Source organism: Aotus nancymaae, unplaced genomic scaffold (genome assembly GCF_030222135.1).
Source record: "Aotus nancymaae isolate 86718 unplaced genomic scaffold, 86718_ANA_hifiasm-v0.15.2.pri h1tg000008l, whole genome shotgun sequence".
Classification (NCBI taxonomy): domain Eukaryota; kingdom Metazoa; phylum Chordata; class Mammalia; order Primates; family Aotidae; genus Aotus; species Aotus nancymaae.
This window is the reverse complement of record NW_026988419.1, coordinates 6,042,560-6,066,209: the sequence shown is the minus strand read 5'-3', so window position 1 is coordinate 6,066,209 and position 23,650 is coordinate 6,042,560. Positions and strand designations below refer to the sequence as shown.

The window sequence follows — 23,650 nt, the reverse complement described above, 5'->3', positions numbered from 1 at the left end:
GTCAGGATTCCAGTCTAGACTGTAGGATCCATCCTTTCCCCAGTCTGAGCTCTCCCCTGCTGTCCCACCCTGCCTCTACTAACTCAGGCACAGTCCAGGTTCCTAAATATGGTGTGAAAGCAAAAATTGCACCAAAGTTAAATAGATAAGAAACACTTTATTCCAGGCTATTGCAATGGAGGAGAACTCCATTTCTTAAATGGGAAATGGAATTCATTTCTGCTTAAACAAAGAGCAGGGGAGTTTTTAAGAGCAGGTTTAGGGGTGAGAATGAAAACCATAGGCCATCTGTATTTGATAACTGGCCTTATCTAAAGGAAACGTAAACTTTCTCATATCTTCATGAGTGGAAGGGCTTGTAAAACTGGAAGCAAGGCATCCACAGAAGTTAGGCTCCTATCCTCCCACGAAAACTGGGGGATGGGGTGCTGTCTCCCAGATGTTTGCATTTCAAGGAGGTGGCTCCCGGGTCCTTAAAAAAAGACATTCCTGGGTTATAAAATTGAAAAGAGGCCTTTAAAAGGATTTATGGGCCAGGCAAGGTGGCTAACGCCGCCTGTAATCCCAGCACTTTGGGAGGCTGAGGCAGGCGGATCACGAAGTAAGAATATCAAGACCATCCTCACCAATGTGGTAAAACCCTGTTTCTACTAAAAATACAAAAAATTAGCTGGACATGGTGGCACATGCCTGTAATCCCAGTTACTCGGGAGGCTGAGGCAGGAGAATTGCTTGAACCAGGGAGTCGGAGATTGCAGTGAGCTGAGATCGTGCCACTGCACTCCAGCCTGAGCAACAGGGCAAGACTCCATCTCAAAAAAAAAAGAAAAGAAAAAGAAAAGAAAAAAAAGATTTGTGTCATAAAAAGTTAAAGAAATAACTTACAACTACAAATTTTCTAGAGAAACTGATTTAAGAAAAGGGAGGTCTGGGCCTAGAGTCAGGAAGAAGCATATGTGATGTTTGGCCAAGCTGAGGGACATATTAAGGCCATCTTACGCTACAGACTACCGGGGGCTTCAGTCATCAAGCCCTTTCCTTCCTCTCTCCCCTAGTTTCTCACCACAGGGAACTAGGTATTTTGCCTCTGTGTCGTCATCACTATGTCCGTGGAACTCATTTTTATGTAAGGATGTCTTTGCAGTCTCCCTCCAGACCAATCTGTGGTTTTTTGACTGCTGCTAGGAATCTGGTCTGAGGCTAGGAGTCTGGAGCCAGGAGATTCTTGCTCATTTGGAAAAGAAGTCAAGGGAACCTGACATTCCCTACCCTCAGCTGCCAAACAAGGTCTTTAACAGAAAAACCTCCATCACTTTGAAGAGACAGAAACCAGCCAAAATACAGGTTAGAGTGGAGGAAGTTCAGCTTAATTCGGTGATTTTAATGAACCTGAGAATTGATGCTGTTAGTGGAATCCGTGGGCATGGAAGCAGGGGAGGTGGAATATTGTGCCAATCATGTCCATCTTCCCCATGATTATAAAATTTAAACGTTCTTTAGCTAGACCTATGAGTACCTTCTGAATGAAATACTTTAAAATATTTATTTGGTTAGGGGTAAACTTTTATATACCAACTGTATTAGCCTCTTCTCACACTGCTGTAAAGAACTGCCTGAGATTGGGTAATTTATAAAGGAAAGAGGTTTAATTGACTCACAATTCCAAATGGCTGAAGAAGGCCTCAGAAAACTTACAGTCATAGCAGAAGGGGAAACAAATCCTGTCCTTCTTCACATGATGGCAGGAAGGAAAAGTGCCGAGCTAAGAAGGAAAAGCCTCTTATTAAACCATCAGATCTTGTGAGAACTCACTCACTATCACGAGATCAGCAGCATGGGGTTAACTGCCCCCACGATTCAATTACCTCCCACCAGGTCCCTCCCACGACATGAGGGGATTATGGGAACTACAATTCAAGATGAGATTTGGGTGGAGACACAGCTAAACCCTATCACTAATTAAAGATACTTGATGGGATGATGACTGCTTTTAGGTGTACTTTTCCAACATGTTTTAAACCTCAGCATATTTGTGAGTTAATAAAAGCCTATTTTCAGTGGTCTACTCAGAATCCCTTTCCTTATACTGACTTTCCTGGCCTTCCAAATAAGATATTAGCATCTAAGTTCTCTGTGCTCACAGGTAAACCTGGCCCAGATAAACTTTATGTTTTATTTATTTGTCTAATGAATATTTGTCAGAGTTGACATTGTGTCAAATGCAATGAGACACTGTAGATACAAGGGTGGGTGACAAAACTTAGATGAACCTTGCTTTCAACAAGCTCACAGTGAGTGGATAAGACAGGTGTTTAGCAAATAACCACATAAAGAAGTACAAATGTGTAACTGTCATGAACTGTGAGGCACTGATACTTAGCAGGAACTTGTCTTAGTAAAGTAAGTCCAGGGAAAGCTTCACTGGGAATCTGGCTTATAAAGCATGAATGGTAATTAGCTAGGTGAAGAGACCCAGTAGGTAGGAATGACTAAAAGTAGATCAGTCTAGCTGCTGTGTAGACAGTGAGAGAATGTGCAAGTCAGGAAAAGCTTGGATAGGATGAAGGAGTGAGCTCATGTGACACCTTTAAGGTGACCAGAGTAGGGGTAAGTGGGAGGCTACTGAGTTGGCCCAATCTAGAAACAATATTTTACTCAGAATGTTAGTGGCTGAATTTTCATTTGCTACATGAGTTTCAGCCGTAGCTGAGGAAAAAGGGTTCATAAGATATTTTCTTAGGGATCAGAAAACCAAACACTGTATGTTCTTGCTTATAAGTGGGAGCTGAACAATGAGAACACATGGACACAGGAGGGGAAAAATATACACTGTCAGGGGGGTGGGGGAGGTAGAGCATCAGGAAAGATAGCTAATGCATGCTGGGCTTAATACCTAGGCAGTGGGTTGATGGGTGCAGCAAACCACCATGGCACATGTTCACCTATGTAACAAACCTGCACATCCTGCACGTGTACCATGGAACTTAATAAAATAAAATAAAATAGATGTTTGCTTAGAAGTACAAATCCACATCACATCTAATCCACTCTTAAAATTGCCCTTGATCGAAATGTTTATTTGTTTTTGCCACCTTGGACTCCAAGCCTTCATGCCCTGTTCAGTATGTGGTAATCAGTTGAAATGCCTTGGTTATAGGATTGACAGTGCTAGATACAGAAATATTGCTAGGTTTTCTATCTATAGTGTTATTAATTCAGAGCATGATTCAAGTTCATATTCCTTCAGAAGTACAATTTATTAACAAAAAAATCATGGCCCAGAGGAAGGACTCAATTGAGAATAGAAGGTATTTACCAATTTCCAGGAATTTGCTTTGTTTTTATTTTTGATAGATGTTAGTTGTAATCTATTCATATTCTTTGCTAAGAAATAACCCTTGAACCATGTAGAATCAGGAGTTGAGCCCCTTCAGAGGCTGAGGTTTGCTGCTTCTGTGTACTTCCCTTCCAAACAAATAAGGTTGGAGAAACAAGTTGATCTCCAGAATCAGAAACTCTTCAGATGCTTCCTGACTTTTTGTATCTGCATTTCAGACCCAAAAGAGCTAAATTAGAGAATTTATTAAGAGTTAAATTTCAGGTATCAATTCTGATATAACTAATATTTTGTGGAAATGTCTTTTACATTTGAATTATTCTAATTGGCCAAATGAATCAGATCCTTCCCCTTAATTACCGATTGGTAAGCTTTATCTTAGTTTAAGCTTGAACAAGACCAGTGGTTTGGCCGTTTTTACTAAATTATATTCGTGCAGCCATTTAAAAGTTGTCAATACACAATGAAAATAATTCAGTGAAACTGGTTGTCAATACTGACAACAGGGGTTGTGTAGCACGCATACATTGTATATTGCTATATTAACTTGACTTTGAGAGGTAATGGAATGGGAGCAACATAGAGGTTGGCAGAAAGAGGAAACAAAGCCTTTTTTTTTTTTAGACAGAGTTTTGCTCTTGTTGCCTAGCGTGGAGTGCAATGGCACAATGTCAGCTCACTGCAACCTCCACCTCTTGGGTGATTCTCCTGCCTTGGCCTCTCAAGCAGCTGAGATTACAGCTGCTCTCCACTATGCTCAGCTAATTTTTGTATTTTTAGTAGAGACAGCGTTTGATCATGTTGGTCAGCCTGGTCTCAATTTTCTGACCTCAGGGGATCTACCTGCCTTGGCCTCCCAAAGTGTTGGGATTACAGGCGTGAGCCAACACACCCAGCCACAAAGCCCTTCTTAAAGCCAGTGTCATGAGGAGGTAGCAAAACTGGGAGGATTGGCTTTGTTATAGCCACAGAAACTGAATCCTTAAGCCCTGGAGCTCTCAGATGAGACAAAGATCTTTCTGTCCAACTTTTAAAGTGAGCAGAAAGCCACTGCATGTCAATGATCAACTGGATATCAGCAGCAACAATGACAGGCTGGGGATTCTGGTAGGTTTTAGATTTTTGCATTACCCCAGAGAATGACTGCAATTATTAAGCCTACTGAGCGGCATAGGGAGACAGAGAGATGAGAGAGAGAGAGAGATGTTCAATATAAATAAAGAAATAATGTTTATTGTACACTTATCAAATGTTGGGGCAAAATTTTTTTGATTGAAATCTAATAATAGCTTTTATACTCATTATGTAAGATGCAGACTAAGGTACAAAGTGATCCACTATTGTCTCCTCCTTCTCATATCATCTATATGTTCTCTCTCTCTTTTACTCCTTATTTTATCCCTCTCCATCCTTTCCTCCATAATATTGAAGAGGAGCAATTGTACCTATTTATAATGTACACAGGTCATCATGGGTGTTTTCAGGTGTGGGCAGTATTTCCACCTCCCTTGCTATGTGCAGTGGAGAACATGGTAATATAGCAACAAATATTATGAAGCAGCCCTTTGGGATACTCTGAGTTGCCTTCTTATCTGCATGACATATGACCAACCTGTTGGGTGACTGTTTCCAGATGTCCTTGAAACTCAATAAGATGCTTTTAAAATGTCATCGTAATGACAGCTGCCACTTTTGAATAACCCTATTCTGGTGATCCTGTAATCTTAGCTCTGTATTCCCCTCCTTAGGAATGCCCCTGTGATGGTTAACATTAGGTGTCAACTTGATTGGATTGAGAGATGCCTTAATGGCTGGTAGAGTATTGTTTCTGGGTGTGTCTGTGAGGGTGTTGCCAGAGAGGATTGACATTTGGGTCAGTGAACTGGGAGAGTAAGACCCACTCCCAGTGTGGGTGTGCACCATCCAATCAGTTTGCCAGCACAGCAAAAACAAAGCAGATGGAAGAAGGTGGGATAACTTTGTTTGCTGAGTCTTGTGGCTTCCTTCCTTCTCCTGGGTTGGATGCTTCCCCTGCCCTTGGACATGCAGGGGAAGGTTCTTCAGCCTTTGGACTCTTGGACTTACACAAGCAGTTTGCCCCTCAGCCTTCAACCAGACTGAAGGCTGCACTGTTGGCTTCCCTGGTTTTGAGGCTTTCAGAATCCGACTGAGCCACTACTGGCTTCTTCCTTCTTCATCTTGCAGATGGCCTACTGTGGGACTCCTTCTTGTGATTGTGTGAACCAGTTCTCCCTAATAAACTCCCTTTCATGTGTACATATGTCCTATTAGTGCTGTCCCTCTGGAAAGCCCTGACTAACACAGTCCCCAAACATTGTGGCATTGAAATTATAGTTTCAACAGTGATTATCGCAATATTAATAGTTTCTGTTTATGAAGCATTTACAATATGCCACATACTGGGCTACAAACTTTATATGAATTAGGGCTTCCAGCCACCTGTACATTGAAAACCATCAATGACATCACATTGTTTTTAGGAGGAATACCCCATGGTCCCCAAGGCTTAACCTATTCTGGCCCCCAACTTTCAGATCTCATTGTTGTTTAAACACTCAGTTGCTCTACTGCCCCTGGACTCTTCCAACTGCCAGAACACTCTTCCTCATGAGAATGCACTCTTCCTTTCTGTCTTGATTAAGTCTTGTTCATTGTCATACGTTCTTAAAGACCATATTCCTTTCCCTTGGAGAACACATGTCAATTTACTATATGTCCACTGATGTCATTGTCTTTCTCACCATTGGTACCAAAACTCCATGAGAAGGGGTGGACTCTACTTGTGTCCATTATTGCCTATCAGCTGATATCTGACATACAATACAGGATCAATATGAGTACTGAATAAATAAATGAATGAATGAATTCTGTTTTGCCAAGGCTTAGATCTATTTTACATTAGACCTTAACTCTTTATAAAGAAACTTGTTTCTGTGGCAGCATTTTTTATTTTGACTGACCTCAGAGGCATTTGGAACCAATTATAGGGGTCAATGAGTGACTCAGCAACTCTGAGAGACTAGACATGTATCCATCTCCCCAGGGTCCTGGTCACTTAAAACACTGCTAGAAATTTTACTACACAGTTCTAATCCAACTGATCTATGTACTATCTTTTAGACTTTGAACAACATTGTGGTCTTATCCAAAGGGAAAAAGGGTATTGATATTTATCAAGGGCCTACTTTCTTTCTGGAACACCATTTGGTGCCTTTCATATATTCAGTTGAAATAACCACTAGTGATAGAATAATAATTAAAAATAGAACAATAATTATAAGGCATTTTAGAAATATAAAGACCTCTGTAATATTAACTACATTAGAACATTTCTTAGAGGACTGAGTTTTTGAAATATTTGATTGCACCTGCATTGCTTAGTGAGATAATTCGCTCCTCTATAGATAATCTTGGTGAAAATATAAAAGATTTTTGGCAATGTCATTCCCTGGAGAAAATCTGATAAACTTAAAGTTATTACAAATTGTCCCTCAAAAGATCAGGTGTCCTCATTGTTGTTAAGCCATTTTCTGCAGTTACAAGATTGTGTAAGAAAACAAAAGTTATATTAATTAATGTACTGAACAATTAACAATGAGTTTCCAGTAAATTTCTCTCTCCACCTACCTTGAGCATCTATCTCTGTCCATTACCTTAATTATTTGGTGGTCATTGCCTGCTAATACTTTAAGAGGTTGTGACTTTTATTTAAGTAAAATACTAATCAATTGAAATAGCAAACTTTGAGGAAGATGAAGGGTTTCCGAAAAAAGAAGAAAGTGATGTTGGAGAACTCTTTAATCACATGTTAAACTACCAGCAAATGAGTCTATCAGAGTGAAAACAGTTAATGTTGGAAGAAGAGAAAATCCATGAGGACTATAACATGCTAAGTGTGTCAAAGAGACAGATCTGAGAATCAAAGAATTAAAGGGAGTGCTGGCAAAATTGATGAGGCTGTTTATGAGGCTTTTTATGAGGCTGTTTATAATCTTGTGACACAAAGGGCCATGTTTGCATACAATTTTGAAGGGAAAATTATGATCTATTAATCAACACCTAGTTCATTATTTATTACATAATTCATATTTACTTAAAAAATATTGACAAAATAAACTACTTTCCCTTATATTATTTTGAAAGAGAAATTCCCAAACATACTAACTTTGTTCACCATTTAGTATGACAACTAGATCTCCTTGTAGTAAATTTACTTTATATGCCTTTTCCAGGTTTCATGTACCCCCACATAATGAAGACTACATTCAAGTCACTAGGTTTTATTCTTCCTTTCAAATAAGTTAAGTAAGCTGTTCCCTGATTTTTTGCCCAATCTCAAGCATCCTTACCAGTCCTATATAATTAGTTTTTAAGGTTAAAACTTGGATCATATCTTCACTTTTCCTGCTTCATTTTTTATATATGTTCTTATTCATTCTATGGAAAGTATCTTTGACACAATAGAAATACTAAGGAAAATGTTATTAATATTTTGCACGTTTCTTCTGCATGATGAATGACTATGATCTATAAGAGCTGGGTGTTATTATGGTTGTGTATCATTCTTGCATTGCTATGAAGAAATACCTGAGACTGGGTGATTTATAAAGAAAGCAGGTTTAATTGGCTCATAGTTCTGCAGGATGTACAGGAAGCATAGAACTGGCATGTGCTTCTAGGGAGGTTTCTAGAAGCTTACAGTCATAGCAGAAAGCAAAGTGGGAGCTTGCATATCACATGGTGACAGCAGAATCCAGAGAGGGGAAGATACCACAGGCTTTCACACAACCAGATTTTGCGAGAACTCACTATGACAAGGACAGCACCAAGAGGATGGTGCTAAACCATTTATGAGCAACTGACCCCATGATCCAATCACTTTTCACCAGGCGCCACCTCCAACACTGAGAATTAAATTTCAACAAGAGGTTTGAGTGGGGACACACATCTAAACTGTATCGGTTGTGATAACAACTTCTCTAGTTACGAGGTTCTCTGAATATTGAATCTCTTTCTTGGATACTTTTATAGTGATCATGTGACAAAACTGCAACTAATTATATATATTACCTGATTCTCATGAAGTCACTACACTTTTTTCACCTTTGCAATGACAGAAAGACTAACAGTGTAACAGAATGCTGGTCAGATCACTGATCTACTGATAATTAACACAGGTGAAGTGAATGTACCTTTTTAATCACTATTTTGAAGCACTGTTGATTCATTTGTTTTAAATGTTGAAGTAAAAATTGAAAATATTCAGGATATATTAAATCCATGAGTCAGCATGAACACAATATATGGCCCAAGATATTGCTTAGAGAAAAATGACTTCAATGGGTTCTTCATTTATTTTTATCTGAGTTTTATTTTTGGTTTGAAATACCCAGATAAATTCTTTAATTTATTTGTCTATATAAATTAAGTGGAAGAATTATGTACTCAGAATGAAAAGAAATGGGTAAGTCTATACATATATACAGTCTATCAAAAATAATTTACTGAATTCTTTTTATGTTCTTAGTTCAAAATTATAGGTTTGTAGGACAAAAAGAAATAAGATATGTTATGTAATTTATATTAATACTGAAGTATAAAGAAGGGAAATAATTCTCTTTGTATCTTTGGAAGCAATATTAAATATTTTAAAGTTCCTATCATATTATTTAACTCATTGTAATATCTATGAAAAATATACTAAATTATAAAATGTACAAACTGAAAAAGACATTCTCATACATTGATACCTTTAGTATATGCTGATATCTTATATATGCATGCATATTTAAAATGCATATGTAGTATTATGCTTAATTAATAATTGAGAAAAATATCCAACAAAACTTTGGCATTCTATATTATCATATATTTATTTTAAACAGTTGATTTTACTTTAATGCACTAATAGTTATAAACTACTTACAACCTTTTATATGCAGTTTATCATTAAAGTCAAATTAAATGTGAATAGACCATAATTTTTATGAGCCTCAACTTGCCACTTGAAAATTCTTGCAATATTTCAAAATTTGTCATTATTAGTATTACAGCTATTGTGGTGATCTGTGTTTAGTGATCTTTGATGTTACTATTAAAATTATTTTGGAGCGCCACACATCATGGCAATACAAGAAAGCAAATTTAATCAACAAATGTGTGTTCTTACTGCTCCACCGACTGGAAGTTACCCCTTCTCTCTTCCTCTCCTTGGGTCTCTGTATTCCCCAAAACAAAATAATATTGATATTAGGCCGATTAATGACTCTAAAATGGTCTGTAAGTCTTCAAATGAAAGGAAAATTCACATATATCTCACCTCACATCTAAAACTGGATATGATGAAGTAAAGAAGGGATATTGAAAGCCAAGACGACCAAAAGCTACGCCTCTTGCATCAAGCAGTTAGCAACATTCTGAATGCAAAGGGAAAAGTGCTTGAAGGAAATTAAAAGTGTTAATCCAGGGAATACATGAATGGTAAGAAAAAGAAACAGCCTAATTGCTGTTATGGAGAAAGTCTAAGTGTTCAGGTCACCCTTAAGGCAAAACCTAATCCAGAGCAAGGCCCTCAACTCTTTTCAATTCTGTGAAAGTTAGGAGAGGCGAGGAAGCTGCAGAAGAAAACTTTGAAGCTAGCAGAGGTTGGTTCCTGAGGTTTAAGGAAAGAAACTGTCTCCCTACATAAAAGTGTAAAGTAAAGCAGCAAGTGCTGATGGAGAAGCTACAGAAAGTTATCCAGAAGATCTAGCTAAGATCTCTAGTGAAGGTGGCTTCACTAAACAAAATATTTTCAATGTAAATGAAGAATTCTTACATTAGAACAAAATACCATCTAGGACTTCCATAGCTAGAGAGGAGAAGTCAACGTCTGGCTTCAAAGCTTCAGAAGACAAGTTGAAGTGGAAGCCAATGCTCATTTACTATTCCAAAAATCACAGGGCCCTTAAGAATTATGATAAATCTACTCTACCATGCTCTATAAATGGAACAAAGCCTGGATGACAGCACGTTTGTTCACAGCACAGTTTGTTCTCTCTCTGTATATATTTTTTGAGACAGTCTTGCTCAGGCACCAGGCTGGAGTGCAGTGGCACGATCTCGGCTCACTGCAACCTCCATCTCCTGGGTTCAAGCAATTCTGCCTCACGTTTGCTCTACATTTGAAGCCTACTGAGTCCTGTTGCTTAGAAAAGTATTTCTGGCAAAATGTTACTGCTCATTGACAAAACACCTGGTCATCCAAGAGCTCTGATGAAGTTGTACAAGAAAACTAATGTTGTTCTTATGCCTGCTTACATAATATCCATTCTGCAGCCCATGGATCAAGAAGCAATTTTTATTTTCAAGTCTTATGATTTAAAAAGTATGTTTGGTGCTGGCTTCGACAGCATGTTTACTTAAATCAGAATGATACCAAGAAGATTAGAATGGCCCCAGCACAAGGATGACATGAAAATTCTTGAAGCATTCTATATTCTAAAAAATTTAAAAAAATTTTATAAGGGTACAGTTGCTATACATAGTGATTTCTCTGATGGACACGGGCAAAGTAAATTAAAAATCTTCTAGAAAGAATTCACCATTCTAGATGCTATTATGAACATTCGTGATTCATGAGGAGGTTGAACTATCAACATTAATGAGAGTCTGGAAGAAGCTGATTTTGACTTTCATGGATGATATTGAGGGGTTCAAGACTCCAGTGGTGAAAGTAATTGCAAACGTGATAGAAATAGTAAGAAAACTAGAATTATAAATGGAGTCTGAAGATGTGACTAAATTGCTGCAATCTCATGATAAAACTTGAACAAATGAAGAATTGCTTCTTATGGATGAGCAAATAAATTGTTTTTCTTTTTTTTTGAGATGGAGGCTACTCCTGATGAAGATGCTAAGAACATTGTCAAAATGACCACAAAGAGTTTAAAATACTTAATTGATAAAGTATTCTAAGTGCATAAACTTAACTGATAAACCAGTAACAGAGCTTTTGAGGCTTGATTCTAATTGTGAAAGTTCTACCATGAGTAAAATGCTATCGAACAGCAAAGTATACTGCAGAGGAGTCTTTCATGAAAAGCAGAGTCAATATATGGGGCAAGCATTTTTGTTTTCTTATTTTAAGAAATTTGCACAGCCACCCCAATCTTCAGCAACAACCACCCTGATTAGTTAGCAGCCATCAACATCAAGGCAAGACCTGCTACCAGCAAAAAGATCAGAACTCGCTGAAGGTTCAGATGATCATTACCATTTTTTAAAATGTAGTTTTTAAAATTAAGATATGTACATTGTAATTGGCTATATAATGCTATCGCACACTTCATATACTACACTATAGTGTACACATAACTTTTGTATACCCTGGAAAGCCAAAAGAAATTTGTGCCTCATTTCATTATAATATTTACTTTATTGTATTGGTCTGGAACCAAGCCTACAATATCACTGGGGTATATCTGCTTTCCATCTTGTTTCTCTAGGAATTTGTGATAGCTAACAGAAAAAAACATATACAATAAAGTGGAAAAACATAAGTTAGAATTCAGGGCTGAAAATAATAGAAATTATAATAAGAGGTCAATATCATGGTTAAGAACAACACAGATATTCAAGTCATAAACTTTTACACTGTTATAATTGAGCTTTGAATTTGTTTCTAGGAATTCTGGCAACTGAAGTGACATAAAGACATGGGCAATTATATAGCTATTATTGTTTCTTCATGAAAAGGAAAGAAGATATTTAGATGTGGATGATAGACATGTTTTGCTGTACTAGAAAATTTTAATTGCTTCCAATTTTGTTTTGTAGATTTATGATTATATATTTTTTAAATAAACGCAATGCAGTGTTAAGTACAATCAGCTGCATATCATTTTATTCTTGGCTTTATCTCTAAATAGTTGCGTGATTTGAGTAATTCATTTTTTTCTTGACTTTCGTTTCTTCATCTGCAAAGGAAGAGGTCTGGGTAAGATGACCTGCATTCAAGTCCTTTGTAATTCTAATATCCCATATCCAATGGGTTCCCATTTTCCCAGCACAGAGAATAGCACTTGTTATTTAAAAAGGCACGTTTGCCTTTTTGTAAGTGTGCCTATAATGCATAGGTGAGTCTCTTCCTAGGAAGAAATAACTTTAAGTTAGGAGGTCACCTGTCAATTATGCCAAATGCTCCTAAAAATTAAATGAGAGGACTGATCAGTTTGGTTAGTTTGAGAGAGATCACTCAAGAAATGAAAAGCTAATTTCAGAGTGGAAGGAGCATGAACTTCCTGGTGTCCTGGGTATCTACTTCCTAGCAGGTCTCCTTACATCCTTTGATTTGTGGCCCCAGCTGTACCCCCTGTGCACTTGGACCTACACACTGTTAATGTAAGGAAGGCAGGAACTGGGTCTTTCCTACTCTATTAAGAGTCTTGAAGGTGTCAGAAGAGAATGTCTGCTCAATAAACGTTGCCTGACAATTGTCTCTTGAATCTTCTTCTTACTCCTATTGACATGCTACCACAATCAGTGTTTGGTCAACCCCTGTGCAGCACAGATGCATCTAACGTGAGGTTTAGGATCTAATGTCACTGTTTATCTTAAAAATTTTTGGAGACAAAATAACCTTCTAAAATCTCTTAAGAGGCTTATAAATTATGGTGTGTTGGATTTTGTAAAAAAAATCTTATAAAGTTAGGTGTGTGTATATCCTATATAAGAACGTATAATGTATAATAAATGTACAAGTTACATATAAGTTTACTATATATTTAATCATATGAGGATGACAGAGAAATGAAAGAATTAAAAAAATGAAAATGATCATTTAGCATTGCACTTTCAAGAGTTAAAAGTATATATGACACAACACCATTCCATCCCTAAATAGCAGAAGCCTGTGGACTGTGAAATGGACAATGTGTGAATTGACGACAGGATAAGTGTGATTCCCAGTTCACACGCCTTGTCCCGAGGAGAAGCCTATAGGCCATGGTATTTATTGTTATTATCTGGAGTTGGTCCACAGGACAAACTTTCTGACTACTTGCACAACTGGTCAGGGTGAAACTCATTTCTTCCTTTTTCCAACCTCATCTTAATGTCAATACATCCAGGAATATGTTGTTAGATAGTGATGAGGGTCTTTGGAATTCTAGAGCAAAAATAGAGTTCTGTGAGATCCTTTGGAAATCTTCACAAGCCAGTGAAAAGCCCATCTGATCACCTACCGTTTCAACCCTCAGGGCAGCAGGGTCAGGCAGGATGGTCTAGGTTACACCGAAATATAACACAATTCCAAAATCCCAGGGGATTAAGACCACAAAGGTTTATTTCTATTTCTTACTCATGCTACATGTCCATCATAGATTGGCTTGGGACTCTGCTCCAAGTCAACCTCATTCTGAAACTCAGCCTGTTGGAACAGCCACGATCTGGAATCTGCTAGTCACCATGGCAGAAAGTAAGAGAAATGAAGCAAGTCACACATGAGATCTTTAACACTTACATTGGAAGAGACATATATCCCTTCTGTGTGCTTTGCATTGGCCAAATCATATCACTTCACTGTTTCTTATATCAAGGAGAAGAGCAAGTACAATCCTGCCCTATACTTAGGAGTAAAATTGGAAAACTTACTGAATAGCACTGATGAGCACTACAATAAACATATGCCAAAGAGTGAATTTTGTAGGGTTTCCAGGTCCGTTCTGATCTGGTTTCGTGTTCGTGAATAATCTTCAGCAGTTGTCTCAGCTCAATCACACTGAATTACTCACATTTCTCAGAGAAGGAACAAATAGTCTTGTCCCTTCTTTTTTATTTAATAAAGAAAGAAAGAAGGAAACAAGGAGAAAGAAATAAGAAAGAAATTAGTTCTAGTAGAATTTCATGTGTCATTTGATGGCCAGCATGATCAGTTTTTAGTTCAATTAATGCCTGTGGTAGACTGAATGAACTCTCTCAAAGGTGTCCATATCTTAATTCCTGAAACTTGTAGTATAAGTGCCATTATATGACAAAGAAAAATCAAGGTTCAAGATGGAATAAAGTTTACTAGCCAGCTGATCTTAATATAGAAAGATTATGCTGGATTATCTAGGTGACCTGATGTAATCACAAGGTTTATTGAAAGTGAAGGGCTGGGTGCGGTGGCTCACGCCTATAATCCCAGCACTTTGGGAGGCCGAGGCAGGTGGATCACGAGGTCAAGAGATCGAGACTATCCTGGTCAACATGGTGAAATCCCGTCTCTACTAAAAATACAAAAAAAAAAAAAAAAAAAAAAAAATTAGCTGGGCATGGTGGCGCATGCCTATAATCCCAGCTACTCAGGAGGCTGAGGCAGGAGAATTGCCTGAAACCAGGAGGCAGAGGTTGCGGTGAGCCGGGATCGCGCCATTGCACTCCAGCCTGGGTAACAAGAGCGAAACTCCGTCCCGGAAAAAAAAAAAAAAAAAAAAAAAAAGAAAGTGAAGGAGGGATGCAGAAGAGGAGGTCAGAAGTCAGATGATGTGATGTGAGAAAAGGTCTCAACCCTCCATCACTAGCTTTGTAGATGGAGAAAGGTGGTTATGAGGCAAGCAATATAAGCAGCCTCTGGAACCTGGAAATGGCAATGAGACGGTTTCTCCTGTAAAATCTCCAGAAAGAAATGCAGCCCTGGCCACAGCTTGATTTTAGATCAGTGAGATCCATGCCAGACTTCTGACCTACAAAACCATGAGATGATACATTTATTGTTTTAAGTCACTATTTTTTTGAAAATTTTTAAAAGCAGCAATAGAAAAGCAATATGATACCTTTATGATGTTTTGAACTAACTGTACTTCTAAAACCATGGATACTCTAACGAGTTCAAACACTATTTCAATAACTTGGCTATGTAAAATGTAGTTAAAAGGAGGCACATTGGTCTGCATGTTATTTTTATTTTTTAGAGAAAAACTCTCTTAAATTATATGGAAGAAAATGTCACCTCTTCTATCTCAAGCAGAAATGTGGCCCCACGTGCAGGTAGAGGCTTCAGTGTCTGAATTCTCAGCTGTACTGGGAACAGATACAAACTTTCTAATTCACATGCTTAACTTTGTTGGTTGTCACTCCCTGTGTTTCCATTGCTTCCTGTGGCTTTGTCAAAGCCTCTTATAGCATCCACCCATCTTTGTAGCTGCTTTTAATTCAGAGACCATATTTTGAGAAAGATTGAATCAAAAGACATTCAGGAAAAAAAATGTGGTATATTGAGATTACATAGTAAGATAATTACAGGGAGGAACCTTTTTTTTTTTTTTTTCTCATTTGCTTCAATGACTTTCTTAGAATATGGGGTCGAAAATGTCTGAAATAAACAAAGCTATGTGGCATGAGAAGGTCTTGGAGGACTCCAAAGTGGGAATGTACGGGCATCAGAAAGCAGAGAGAAACTTTGAGTTTGAAATCCTAGATTTCAAATTCTGGCTCTGTTACTCACTACTTGAGTAAACGTCAACTAGTCATTTGACTTTTCTCAGTCTTGGTTCCTCATCTTTAACATGAGAATATAACATTGACTTCTAGTTTCCATTTGGTGATAGTACTATTTTACACAGATTTTTGGCTTTTAACAAAAAATTAGAAACCCTATGAAAAAGCAAGGAAAAAAGCAAAACATTTCCAAGGGATGAAGCAACAAACAGAACCAGACCTAGGCATGGCACAGATGTTGGAACTATTTGGCAGGGAATTAAAAGTCGTGATTATAATTTTAATGGTTCTGGTGGAAAAGGCAGACAGCACGCAAGCTCACATGAGTAGTTATAGCAGAGAGATAAGAACTATAAGATAAAACTAAATGGAAATGCTAAAAATGTAAAACATGGTAACCAGACAAAGAATATCTTTGATAAATTTATCAGCAGAATAAACTCAGGTAAGGAAAGAATCAATGAACTTAAAGATAGGTCAATACAAGTTATCCATCTGAAAAAAACAAAAACAAAAACAAAAATTAGAAGAGAACATCCAAGATCTGTATTCTAAAATATGTGCAATTAAAATTCTAGAAGGAAAGGAAAAAACAGAACAGGATAGGACAAACATTTGAAGAAATTATGGCTGAGTGTTTTTTTAGAATTAATAACAGGCATGAAGTCACAGATTCAAGAAGCTCTTTGGACAGAAGACGTTGATACCAGGAAGAAACTTGGAACTATGCAAACGAAATGTCAGAAATGGAATAAATGAAAGTATTTTTTCATATTTCTAATTGTTCCAAAAATATCTGGCAATTTAAAGCAAAATATAATGTGTTTATGGCATTTATAAAAATAAAATATATGATGATACTAGCACAAAGAATCAGAGGAGATAATTTGGAATGTATACTTGTAAAAACCTCATACTGGATATGAAGTGGTATGTTAAAATTTGAAGATAGGTACTGCTTAATAAAAAAAATCTTCTAAATCCTAGAGCAATCACACATTTTTTAAATAAAAGTTAAATAATAAATCAGTAAAGTAAAATAGAATCATAAAAAAATTCTCATTTAACTCAAAGCAAGGCAGAAATTTTAAGAATGAATAAAAACAGATGACACAAGTAGAAAATAGCTAGTCGGCAGACTTTAATTTATCCCTATCTATAATCTTAACAAATGTGAATGGTCCAACACATCAATTAAAAAAATATTTAGATGAGATAAAAATGTAAGATATGATACCCTATCTATAAGAAACAACTTAAATCTGAAGAGACAGATAGGTTTAAGAAAATAAGCGTAGAAAAAACAAGTCAAAAGGAAGAAAGGGTATCTATGCTAATATCAGATAAAGTCAACTTTATGTCTGAGTTATGTGAGCTATTCACCAGAATTAATCTAAAAACCTATCATAAAACAATCCTATTTAGAGGAGTTCATTTAGTATGATGGAAAGCTATTGCTAAAGACTCACTATTTATTGTACTTCATAATACTATCTCAAGCCTGACATCCTCTTTAAAGGTTTGAGGTAGTTTTTACATTCCCCAGATGATGACAGTGAATCACACAGTAGGTAAGCATTTTGCCTCAGAGTAGATAACTAATCACTAATATGTGACAGAACTGGGATCTTAATTACTGTGCTGTGTGTCTTCTTTACAAAAGAGTTTCTGTAAGCACACTGCTGCTTTCCACCTCTGGGGAACATTAAAAACAATACAACCCAATTCTCTAAGACAAGCTTTCTTTTGGATGGGTGTGTGTTGCTTCAGTTCTTTTAAATGTCTTGATTTCACCCCCCTCTTTCAAGAGAGTAAGACATTTATCCATGTCATACCCAAGGGAGCGTCCCTGCTACAAAACAGGTTGTGACATTATAGAAGACTAAAGCAAGAGGGGCCTATAAGATGATTATATCCAAGATACATGTCAGTCCATCTAGGAGGAGGCAAAGAAGTAACAGGTCAGGTAACTTGCCCAGGAAGTCTCAGCTATCAATTTCAGAACAGGATTAAGCACCAGGTTTCCAAAGATCAAATTCAGGTTCGGGCGCTTGGCTCGCACTTGTAATTCCAGCACTTTCGGAGGCCGAGTCTGGTTAATTACTTGAGGTCAGCTAGAGACCAGCCTGACCAACATGGTAAACCCTGTCTCTACTAAAAGTACAAAAAAGCCGGGCCTGGTGGTGGGCGCCTGAAATCCCATCTACTCGGGAGGCTGAGGCGGGAGAATCGCTTGAACCTGGGAGGTGGAGGTTGCAGTGAGCCAAGATCGTGCCATCGCACTCCAGCCTGGGCAACAAGAGCAAAACTCCATCTCAAACAAACAAAAAACACAAATAACAAATACATCACTTCTTCCTCTTCCCCTCTTTACAATTATTTGTACCTGTAACTCTGTAACACCAAGAAAGAACTCAACTCAAAGGAGTTAAGTACCACCAGCCAAAGGAGGCCACTTGTAAACTAAAATGTTTCCTAATCATTCATTCACGAGATGATTGTAAGGGCCCATTTACCAGATCATGTAGGAAGGTCCCAGAGAAGTTGCTAGTAACTAATTGTAGATTTAATGTTGCTCTTTTAAGCATTTTTTTTTTTCGATTGGGAATTTCCTTCAGAATTCCAGTCTCTTCACCAAGTATCCACAACCCAGCAACAATGTGGACCCTCAGAGTTTGAAGCACCAGGACTTTCTAATTCCCAGTTTGTTTCTCTTCAGGAAATTGTAGCTCTTGGGCAGTGTTACTCTGAAAAGAGAGTGAAACTTGGAAAATGTGGTCACAGCTCAGAGCTGGCCTTGAGGACAGCAGGGATTCCATGATAGAGAATGAAGTTAAGCATACTTTTAAGGCAGTATTTTGTCACTCAACTTGTTAAGAGAAATGGATCAATCATTCCTGAACGTTTTTCATAGATAGGACAAAGAAGTGTAAAAGTGCTCTTAAGTTTCTCCTTTTGTGTAAGTCTAAAATAGTTAACCTTTCCATAAAAACTTGGTGATGGAAGATCAGAGTCTACTATACAGTATTGGATTGCTCCATTTTTTAAAAAATCATTTTTTTTTTTCCTGGAACTAACATACTAAGAGGCCAAATCTTGAGATTCAGATGAGTTTTAGTGACATGTGTCTGTGTTAAACTTTGAATTGGCTGAAACAAAATGACGGGAAGCCTATATACATTATGACACACAGAGAAAATAAATATAAATTATATTTTTAAAAGTTTATGTTTGATGAATTTTGATTTTATCATTTGAAGTGTCATATAAAAATTTTATTATTGAAATAGAATCCAGTAAACCAAACAAAAAGTAAAACAATATAGTATAATAATGCAAATGTTCAGAAAATAAGGAACCCTCATAACCTTCAAATTCAAGCTTAGATATAGTCGAGATGACAAACTATTTCTGTTTGTCAAAAAAAAGTTATTTTTGGCACTTGTTGGCTTTAGAAGATGGTCTTCTTGCTTTTAGGCTGCCCCCATGTGTTCTACTGATATCAGTGTTTGTCCAAATCGTGTACCAGAATTTCTTTTTCCTTCAATTTAAATGAAAGTATGGATTTTTCAATCACTACACAGTAGAAAGCTGGACTTGAAGGCAGAAAAACGTTGCGGATGACCTCGCTCCACTACATACAATTTGTATGGATTTTTAAAATACAATTATTTGCTTTATTTAATTTCCTTTTGCTTCAGAGTTTTCAGCTAGGAAATGGAGATAGTAATATCTGTCATAATTGACTCACAAGGATGTGATGATCAAATAATTTAATCTATTAGATAACACTTTATAACACCTTACTATACACACACTAGTTACCAACATAAAAGTGAAATTGACTTTTTTTTCCTGTGAGGGGAAACTACTGCATTGTAATACAATGTACTTTAGAACACACTGGATGGAAGTCCTTTGAGTCTTTTTTTATTTTTCTAATATCTAATTTTGTGACTTAGCAAATCAGATAAAATTTTAATAAAATAGATGACTAAAGAACCTCTATCAAAGCTTTCATATTAAAACAAATTTCCCCTTAAATTTTTTTTTTCTTGAATTGGACTACTAATCAGAAAACACTTGGATTCCGGGTCTATACTGTAACTAACATGGAAACATTTAATCTCTGCACAGCTCGGTTTCCTTATTGAAGATATCTTCCAGCTTTGATAACCAGTGATTTTAAGAAATCTGTGATGTAATGTACATAAAAAGGAAAATATTCATAGTGAAAATGAATTGGAGTTTTCACTGAAGGAAGGGAATATAGTATAATAACTCAAAGAACCCAAAATATTTTCTTTAAAAAAAAATGCTTTACAGTTCTAAAGCATAATAGTCAAATTATGCTTTAATCTACATAAAAAGGAAAATATTCATAGTGAAAATGAATTGGAGTTTTCACTGAAGGAAGGGAATATAGTATAATAACTCAAAGAACCCAAAATATTTTCTTCAAAAAAAAATGCTTTACAGTTCTAAAGCATAATAGTCAAATTATGTTTTAATATCAATCTTCACAGAATATTGTTTGATTGAAATTTCAGTAATCTATGCTTGTGCTTAATAGAAAATTTGAAGAAAATGAAAAAGCCAACATAAAAAGTATTCTATAATTAATATTATTAAATCATTTGGTTTTCTCTGTTTAATTATTAAATAGAATGTCTTAAATTGTTTTGTACTTCTTAAGAGAAACCACGATTTATAACCACCAACTTAATTTTATTAGATACCAAAAATGTTTTCAGATTGAACATCGCAAGCCTTGACCAATAACAATTTGATATTTGCTGATCATTGCCGTTTTCTTGGAAAAGCTTGTGTACAATATGCAATCACCAGTTCTTTAAAATGCAATGTTTTGTGGACAAGTAGCATGACTAATACATGATTTGTCTACACCATTAAAAAATTTTAATTTACTTTTGCATATCAATCCCTATGGCTTTCAATTCAGTCTTATAGAAAAGAAGTGATGTTTCTTGTATTCAACGAAATAGAGGATTGAATCGACGGATGCATAGGAGTTAATTTACAAGATTAAGAATGCTAATATAATATCCGAAATTATTATACTGATTTGTGGAAATTTGTAAAAAGTCATGTTCAAAAAGTTTAGTTTGCTGCCTCTGATATTAAACCTATATTAACATTTTAATAGGCTACTGCAAGAGTCAGAGCAATATTATCACAGTTGCTTTGCTCTTTATAGGGTCATTTATAGCACTGAGACAGAAATAACTTGAATAAATTACTGGCATAATGTGTTTCTAGTATTTTAGAAAATGTTCCAGAATTTGAATAGAAATATAGTCAGGATTCAGGCACAGCTGTATGGGTCTATAAAACTGGATTAAAGCAATCCCTGTCTTATCAAAAATCTCTATTGGAGGATCAGGACCAGTCAATTCACCATTTCAATTCTGATGACAATTTGCCTTAGACAGTAGAATGGATGGATGAAGAAAGTGAGCTTCCAATTTACTTGACTTTCCAAACGCCTTAATGCCTTTGCTTAAATATCACTAGCAATTTTTTTAAGTTAAAAAAAATCGGCAAAATGGAAAGACTTAGTGGTGGTCGTTTGATCCTGTTCCGTTGGGGCAGGGGTTGGGAGGGTGGAGATAGAGACTTCACTTAACAGCTGCTTCAGCGGGTGCACAGAAACCACCGCGGGCCTTTTCTGAGCCATTTGCTACCCCCGCGGCGAAGGGATGCTTAAGGAGGAAGTGCCTGTGGAGCCGAGAAAGCGCTATTTCATCGCGGAATACAAACAATTCAAGTCTCTAGATGGCAGCCTTCAAAGCCTTTGGAAAGTAGTCTCTCTCCTCCTCCGCCACCCCCACCTCCCCTCCCACCCGCATCTCGGCTCCTTGGCAATGTAGTATCACTACATGTGTGCCCTGGCCAGTGGATACTGGATTTTGCTGCTCTCCAAGAATCCGAACTTAAAGTGTTTATTCCAGAGCCTGCCTGGTGCTCTCCTCTAGAAGCTACCTAGCTGTTTGCTTGGGGAAAAGAGGGAGTAAGGATGGCAGGAAGAGCCACGCTAAGCCGCTGCCTAGGAGAGGAGGGGCAGCGCCGCAGCCGGGGCACCCTCTCCCTGGGAGCAACAGCATCCTCTGCTCCTGGAGCGAACGCTCCGCGCCCAGCGAGCGCAAAGAGCGCAAAGGCCGCCTGCCCAACGGGGGATTGGGGGACGGTGGCAGCAGGACCAGTACCACCGCCCCAATTTACCCAGACATTTATGGGAAAGATACAAAATTCTCAGGTACTTAAATTCACAAAGGACTGAGTTCAAAGGAGTGCGGAACAGGGGCAAAAAAGAGACAGGAGAAAGAAACACACCCCGAAAAACACGTTACTCGCAGCTGGCAGCTCCTGGGGTGGCGTCCCTGACCCCCCCTCCCAGTGTAGGGGACGAGCAGAGCCAAAGGTGTTAAGGAACTCGCAGACTGGCAGGGGGTGTGGGGGCAGCGGAGGACAGTGGTACTACCGGCGACCTAGGTCTTTTCTGTCCTGCTTTGGGGCAGTCTAGGTGTGGGTCGGGGGCGAGGCGTAATCGTCTCCACCCCAGCAGCCCCAGACACTCGCTCAGGTCAGGATGGACGGAAAGCGGGAGTACTTGGCCCTAGCCCGGTTCCCTCCTGTTTTAGACCTAGGAATCTGTCTCTCCACAAGGTGTGAAACCTCTCCAGGCTGTGTCCGCGGAAAGTCCAGCTCCTGGCTCCCACCAGGTCAGAGCGGACCTCCGTCCCAGGGTCCTAGAGGCGGACACCCGGCCGACCCCACCCGGTGCCGCTGCAGCGCGCAGGCCCCCACTGAGCATCATACCATGTGGGGCAGTTGAAAAGGACCCCTGTAGCTCCAGCGAGGCTGGTCGGACTTACTTGCAAGTGCAGTGACCCCTGTCTCCTCCCTGGGAGCCCCGTGTAAACCGAAGCGCTCTGGGGCAAGTTGGTGAGCGACTCACAGCGCGGAACCCAGTTTGATCGACATTGTGTCCGGCAAAGAAAGAAGCGGGTCTTACCTTGGTACCGAGAGCAGAGAGTTGACATCCATTGTTGATGGGCGCCTAGAGAAGAAAGACGCAAAGTGCAGGCGAAGGATAAGTCTGTGGTGCTAGGACCCAGCTCGCAGAGTGCCAGACTGGCGCGCGCCAGGAGAGCGGCGCGCAGGCTGGGGCGGCGGCGGTGGCGCCCACGGAGACTCGCTCCTCCCTGGCCCGCAAGCTCTGTGCGCTGCGACCGCCCGATGTCCCCTCCCGCGGTCCTCTCTGATCTCGCAGGAGCACTTGGCCAACGCTCCCGCCTTTCTGCCTGGCTCCTGCCTCCTCCAGGGCGGGCCCCTGTCTCAGATGCTGGAGGTTCCCGGTCTACCGCTCATTCGTGCCCAGAGGCATAGGTGACTCCGACAAAATTTCTCTTTCGCCGCCTGCCGTCGGTCTCCCCTCCCTCTCTCTCTGGAGTACAGCAGGTCTGAGCCCTGAAGTTGTTCACCCACTTTCCCACATTCACGCCCTCACTCCTGGCAACGCCCACACTCCCCACGGGTCGCGCGCCACTCCTCTGGCTTCTTGTCTCGATTTCATTTTTGTTTGTGGTCTACCATGCTGTTGATCACCCAGAACAATGCTCTCTTTGACCTCCAAGTCTTGTCCCTTTATTTGGACTTCCTCTGTTGATTTTGGTTTTCACGTTTGTTTCTTTAACTCTTTTGGCTTAACTGTGACTTAGTTGTCTCTATCTTCTGTTAGAACCGTGTGCGCACACAGAAATCTCAAAACCCAGGACAGCGGCCATCCATCTGAGGTCAGCACTGAGAACC

The 23,650-nt window shown here is 38.6% G+C and overlaps 1 protein-coding gene and 1 non-coding gene across 5 annotated transcripts in view; one reads left to right on the top strand and one right to left on the bottom strand.

Moving 5' to 3' along the window:
* The window catches only part of SPHKAP (SPHK1 interactor, AKAP domain containing), a 169,016-nt gene extending 146,010 nt beyond the window's left edge, over window positions 1–23,006 (bottom strand). For 2 of the 4 annotated variants that reach the window (XM_012446151.3, XM_012446153.3), the window contains exon 1: window positions 22,854–23,006. In XM_012446151.3, coding sequence (XP_012301574.2) covers window positions 22,854–22,881 — 28 coding nt within the window. In that variant the 5' untranslated portion in view covers window positions 22,882–23,006. The remainder of the gene's footprint in view (window positions 1–22,853) is intronic. The other 2 variants (XM_012446152.3, XM_012446154.3) reach the window with 1 other exon arrangement.
* LOC135273703 (U6 spliceosomal RNA) lies at window positions 10,734–10,840 on the top strand. The gene has a single exon (XR_010341519.1). It is a non-coding gene; the product is annotated as a U6 spliceosomal RNA (small nuclear RNA).
* Window positions 23,007–23,650: the final 644 nt, after the last annotated feature.